This window comes from Spea bombifrons, chromosome 9 (genome assembly GCF_027358695.1).
Source record: "Spea bombifrons isolate aSpeBom1 chromosome 9, aSpeBom1.2.pri, whole genome shotgun sequence".
In the NCBI taxonomy this organism is placed as follows: domain Eukaryota; kingdom Metazoa; phylum Chordata; class Amphibia; order Anura; family Pelobatidae; genus Spea; species Spea bombifrons.
The window spans coordinates 18002544-18009353 of NC_071095.1; the positions used below are offsets into that span (position 1 = coordinate 18002544).

The 6810-nt window shown below is 44.7% G+C and overlaps 1 protein-coding gene across 1 annotated transcript; it reads right to left on the bottom strand.

Annotated features, from left to right (window-relative positions):
* Positions 1 to 2543: 2543 nt before the first annotated feature.
* Positions 2544 to 6515, bottom strand: MCL1 (MCL1 apoptosis regulator, BCL2 family member). Its single transcript, XM_053475144.1, has 3 exons — positions 5924 to 6515; positions 4064 to 4311; positions 2544 to 3961 (listed from the first exon to the last, which is right to left on the bottom strand). Exons 1-3 carry the CDS (start codon positions 6474 to 6476, stop codon positions 3845 to 3847), a joined length of 918 nt encoding a protein of 305 aa, XP_053331119.1. The 5' UTR covers positions 6477 to 6515; the 3' UTR covers positions 2544 to 3844.
* Positions 6516 to 6810: the final 295 nt, after the last annotated feature.

The following is a 6810-nucleotide window of genomic DNA, read 5'->3' on the forward strand; positions in this document are numbered from 1 at the left end:
ATGTGTGTGTGTAAAAGCAGTCTATGTGTATGTGTGTGTTTATAGGCAGGTGTGTGTAAAGGCAGTGTATGTGTGTGTGTAAGGGCAGTGTATGTGTATATGTTTGTGTAAAGGCAGTGTATGTGTATATATGTGTTTATGGGCAGGTGTGTGTAAAGGCAGTGTGTAAGCTAAAATTCAAAAAAAAAAATATATTTACAAAGTTGCTACAACTTTACCCCAGTTGCACGTTGACTGCTTACCTTTTGTACATCGCTGCAGAATATGATGGTGCTATACATCCATAAATATGAATCATGGGTTAAACATCCTTACCTCGAGCTCCAACAACCTAACCCTGCAAATAGCTCTGAATGAGGGGTCCACGGGGCAAAGTCCCACTTAGTCCTGGGTATCTGTTGCTATCAGCTCTGCGGCCCGTGTGCATGCGAGGAGATCCTGACCACCTGCTCCGCTGGAAAACACTGAGCTCAATTGGTGACCTAACTGGTAAACCCCACACATAAAACAAAATTCATCCTTAACAACGGACAACGTAGCGGACAACCCTGTAAGGGAAAGGATTTGGGAGGAACATGTATGTGAAGCCATGGTATCCCATGAGAAAATGGAGTCTTTAGTTAAACCTGATACCTTTTATCAAGGCAACATGGGGAAAGTTTATATTAGCTTTTGGGGGCTGATAGGTCTTCCACCTGAAGAAGAGAGAAAGCTTAAGTAACGTCACATCTTCTTCTGTGTTGGTGAAATAAAAGTTGTAAGGGGTACTTAACTAGATAAATTGGCCACTGGGGCTATTTAGCTGTAAGAAGTTTGAGGAACTTGTCTAAGGATACATTCCAAGCCAAGGACATCTCCAACGCAGTCTATTGCCTTGCTCCCAGAATTCTAGTCGCCCATCTCTTACTTCAAGAAAGCAGATACATTGCGTGTGTTCAGAACGTTGAAGAACCTATGATTTTAATGGGGGGGGGCAATAATCCATCGTTTGCTTGGTGTAGAGCAAGGGTCACTATGGGAAAAGTCTGTAGGACCCGCAATCCAGATGAAATCATTTGGAATGCTGATAATTTAAGATTTTGAGTCCATCTTAGATGGAACGTAGCATTCCAAACCTGTCCACAGAAGCGATGCCAGCAGTTTGGAAGAAGTGATCTGGAAGAGATGACTTGCCAAGAATTGACCACTGCTGATCCGAAGAAGGTATCTCAGGTTGGTTCTGAAGCAGGAGATTAAATGAAGAACTTCATGAAGAACCATCTGGTCCAGGGGTTTCATCAATAACATCTTTATCAGGGAGCCATCCCAGGGCACAGACGAGGACTCCAACATGTCTTCTTTCGAACACAGGAACACCTGCCCTGATCCAACTTGCTGCTGCTTTAAGTGTCGGCCCAGAAAGCGAAGAGCACGTAGAAAGATTGTGTCCTCCGGTGTTTGAAAGAATATATGCGCAGATCTACATCTGTAAACGGCATAAACTTAACCAGGTACGGCTTTATTTATGCCAATGCTGTCCTTTAGCTCCAGAAGTTTACTTGCGGCCTTGAACGTTGCAATTATTGAAATGTAATGTGAGAAAAAAACCCAGCTGTCGCGTTATAAGGGAGGTTCGCTGACAGGGAATGCTTTCAGAACGAGCTTTGATGTTACCCTTAGAAGATATAGAGGAAAAACATTCATCAAAGCATCTGATAAGGTTCACAGGAATTCCTATGGCGTTGCCAACTGCCTGGCATACAAGCACTAACCGGCATTCTTTAAAATAAAACCCCAAAGTATTTACCCCTTCCCCATACACACACCCCAAGAGAGGACTTGTGTGAACTGTTCCAACGTCGTCTTAGCCATTTTTTTTTAATGGATGCAAGGTTGTGAAGCGAAAGTCTTCCTTAGAAATTGCCCAAAAAATGCTTCAAAAGGATTCTCTTCTTAATGGTACCAAGTACTTTAATATGCACGTGTTGTTGGTGAGGCACAGTGGGGCACTGAACTGTACCTTAAATACAACTAATAAGGGTCACCATTAGAACCATTTGGTCAATGGTCTCAGGCTGGACTCATGTAGAAAGATCCCCATTGTCCTTGAAGGACTTGTAGGATTCGCGTGTTCCTTACTGAACATTCTGAATAGGCACAAACTAATATATGACCAAAGAAATGCACATTTCCATTTGATGATACATTGTTTGTGCAGCGGAAAGTTTATATTTTATTACCCGCAAAGATCAAATATTAGCGATTGGAAGATATAGCAAAAGGCGTCACAGTGAAGCATCACATGAGGATGTGTTATAAGCAGTTATCGCCGTGGCAACAGATCGATAACATTCCATTGGTCGCTATGGTGGTAAGTTTGCACCACAGCACTGTTTTTAAACATAAAATATATGCTTGTATTTAAAAAGGTATGTCTGTGTGTGTGTGTATGTAATATGGAATCTTAAGATGTAAAACAAGTGATAAACTCGATATATTCTACCAAACATAATGATGTATGTGTGAAACCGGTGCAAATTGTGAATGAATAGATAAAACAGAAAACGTAACCAAAATATTTTTTTTTATTGAAAAACATTTGTAAACATAACAGCACCATTGGTAGCAAATTATTACGCATTGAATGTTATTACGCGCTGAATGTTATTTCAAGCTGGGATTAAATAACTAGCAGAACATTCAGAACTTTTGTTACACCTACAATCCATGCGCTGCTAACAGGTTGCGATTTATAGTCACGGCAGTGCTAAAGGACGTTTCCGCATAGAAGACCTTGGATAGATCTGCGAGAACATTGCGTATGGTGCTAGACTAAAAAACTTTAGCCCCAGGGATGCTGCGGTCTAACACGTAAATTCGTCAATTCGTCGTAAGAAAACTGAAAGGTATGATCTGTCCCTGCATGGGCCTCGGATGTCAACTTTTTTACGAGGCAGTTTAAATTTAAACACAAAAACTGAATTTGAATTAGCCATCTTCCAGGGATCCTCGCATTAAACAAAAAAAATCACTTTCTGTATTTAACACTTACTGGAAACCGAAGAGTGAAGAAACAAAAAAAAAAAAACTGCCGGAGGGATCATTAAAAAGCAAAACATTTCTAGATAAAAAAATAAATCTTTGATAGCCAAGAAAACAACCTAGTAACATAAGAGATCACCGATGCAGTTGCCTGCTCAGAACTCTTGTAGAGCGGTACTGCAACAACAGTGAATTCCCGACACATACAAAAAAACCCCGATGTACAGTAACCTCTGTTCCTGTTAAGGGGTGGGGTGATTTATTGAAAATAATTAAATTTCTCACAATATTTACAAGATTTACAGAACATAGAATTTCTAATCAGTGCTGGGCACGTGTAGTCTAAAGGGGGCGGCAAAAATAAACCCACTATGTGTAGGGGTCCTTGTTTTCAACAAAGGGCTGATAATACGGTCTCATCGCCTCCGCTTCGGGCTCATTCACCTTGGTTGAAAACAGAGGAGACCTCCATATAGTAGATTGAACGTTGCCTTTTAGGGTTAGAACCTTTGGTGGCAGACACCCCAGAACTTAAACTAGAAAGGAGATTCCTTCCTTTACATATATATATTAAACATTTGTTTAACAGAACTTTACAACAACGTTCCCACCAAAATGATATACTTTTGGCATCCTGCTTTATAAAGTCAGGCTTGGGTCTTCCTGCGTATTCAGCCTACATCATCCAGGGGTGCAGCGCAAGCATGGTCTCTCTCCCACCTTCTACGTATTACTTCTTAAAAGCAGAAGTGTACACTCCTTAATGGATTTCAGATGGCATAACTTTAAAGCTTTTTCTTTGACGTTATTAAAAGAAAATAGTTCACCGGATCATGTATGCCAGGCTTGCCCCAAGTCCTGCAACGCCAGCAAACGCCATCAGAACTGTTCTGATTCCACTTTCGTAGTCTTCCACGTGGAAGAATTCCACAAAGCCGTCCTGGAAAAAGAAAAAGCTCGCGTTAGTGCAAACATTCATACCAAGGACGCCCCGGGTGGCAAGAAACCCGCCGTGCTCCAACGACCATTGGATCCAACTTACCCAGCCTTTGTGTTGAACGATCCACTCTCTCTTGCTTGTCATAAGGAATTCCGTAAAGCTTTCGGCTAGCGTGATAATGCTGTCCTCGAGATGCATGCTCTTCAAATGCTTGGCGACAAAAGCACCAAAGCTTATCACGGTGACAATTCTGCCCCAATTGGTTATTCCATCGTTGAAGACCAAGTTAGGGACATGGGAAAGTTTCCTTACATCTTGAGAGCTATTGATTGAAATCCTGGTCAGCATTCCTGAAAAAGTAAAGCAGCCGTTGAGACTACAGCTCACTCATGCACACTCGACGACGTTGGCTTGCACCCAAAACTTTTTTTCCGCCGTGGCAAAACAAAGAGGCTTTATAGTTATTCCGCTATTTTTCTGTTGTAAATACAGAAAATAGTTCACGATACGAGCTGCAGATCTATAATGCCGACTTAGGTGTTAACCGCTTAATTTGACATCACTACCACTTTTAGTCATATTTTCAGACTATAACCCATCATGAGTCTTATACCTCAATGGCAGAGGTTACTTCCCATATTAAACCCCAAGTAAAGTAAAGCAGCTACAAAAGGCCATTCATTAAATCCTCAGGGTACTCCGTACGTCCGACCAGTTCCATTAAGTTATTTTGGCCGTTGCTGACCGGGGCTCACCAGCTGCTATACCCATCAACATACTGGGATTATTTCCTCTTGTATTTAATTGTACAAAATCTGTCTAAGGAGAACACGGAACGTCAACAGTAACCAAGCTGGGACTTTGCGACTTAAAAGCCCATCCAGAGGACACACAGATAAATATCGCAGATTCTGACAGCACCGGGACGAACAGAACCCCGCAGCAAAGCGAGTTCCCAAGCCGCTAACGTAAAAGGACTCTGAATTATTCAGGAAGTCAACAGATCGCTCAGGAAACAGGACGCCCTGTTATAATCCGGCTGACTGTTCACCCAGAGAATGCAGAAGTGTTTGCTCAACAAGTAATGACTGCATCAGGAAACTAGTTCAGCCGGCTGGCCCTCGGGAAGTGACCGGAGAAATAGTCAGCATACGAAACATGGCTTATAAAGCACTCACCGACGGGGGAGACCTCGCCATCTGCGCGGCTCCTCGAGCTTTCCACGTCAGACTTTACAAAGATGACACGAATGCGTACCCCCTGCTTCAACAATCATCTGAGCGAGAGACCGTTGCGGCTCAAGTATCCGTGTGACCATCTTTGCAAAGTCTGGCCAGCTTTTCAGCATTTTGACCAGATCACCATAAATAAGTGGGGGCCCCTCTAATCTAGAGCAAAAAAAACAGCAATAACACCATTAGATGGGCAGTAACTGCGCCGGCGCAGATTAAATACACGTTTACAGGCTGCCCAAACAGGCACGGGGGCTTTAAACACTCGGCACACAAAGCCTGTTTATGCAGGTAGGGAGAGGTGGGGCTCAGCGGGCTCTCTCACAAGGAAAGCCCGTGGAGTACAATACACGGGGTGGGAAGATACAGGGCCTTATACCCCCCTCGGCCGATCCTCCACAAACACCCTACCACAAGCAAGAACCGGCCCCAAACCGAACGCATGCACACCCAGGAACATTAAACTGCCCGAAAAATCTGACACTGCCCCCTAGTGAGCCAAGGGCAATAAATCAACAGCCCCTCACATATGCACCAGGATTCAGAGGGACTCTTAAAGAACGCATACTGAAATACAATGTGCCGCATATACATATAATACATACACACTATATATACATAGCAGGATTATATACTTCTATACAAAGTCAGATATAGACCTCCGGGGCGCTGTCTAACCGATAAGCCTCAATGGCGGGTTAAACGCGTCACATTTGAGCCCAGCTCTTACCCTGGAAGGCTATCTGGTGCTTGTCTATGATGTCCCCGCCAACCCTCCTCAGAGTGTCCATGGCTTTCCTGAGTCCGGCCGAGGCCAGCACCAAGGAGCTCTTTTTCGCCCCGGCGTATTCCCTAAAATAGTCCACAAGCAGCTGCTGGGTGTCCCTGTACAGATTATCCTTAGGACAGGTGGGGCTGTCCGGAGGGGAGGTAGACCCCCTGGACGAGGCTTCCATCTCCACGTCGCTTTCCTCTAGCTCTTCCTGGGAGGACGGTAACGAGCCGCCCGCTTTGTATCCAAAGCCGTTGAGAAGCGGCCTGGGTGACACCTCGGCTCCCCCTTCCTCGTCCTCCTCACACCGTTCGCGTTTTTTCTCCAGCGGAGGCAGCCTCGGAACCACCGGAAGCATTGGCATGGGGGCCGCGAGGCCGGCCGGAAATGAAGGGTGCGCGGCAGGGCTAGCCAGGACTCCCGTGTTCTTCCCTGAGGAGGTGAGAGCGCCCCCCGTGAAGTACAGCTGGATGGGCACGTTACGGTTCAACGACATTAACGGCTGGCTCATTCTCTCGTACAAACGCGGCGGATCCCGGAGCGAAATGAACTACGTCAGCAGCAGAGCGCAGTAACAAAACCCAGGGAGGAAGTGGGCGGTCCTGCCCATATATGGCAGGCCCTGCCCCATAATGGCTTAATCCAATTCAATCATTTTTAAAAAGATGAAAGAAAAGAACATACGTAACGGGAATTTGCGACGTCATTTACTTTCAGATTAATCAAAGGCTTTTATTAACATAGAAAGTGAGGGCACATAAGAACCATTTGGCCCATCTAGTCTGCCAGACCTCTATACCACACAGACCACGTGTTTACCCATCAAATGGGGGGGGTCCTAGGGT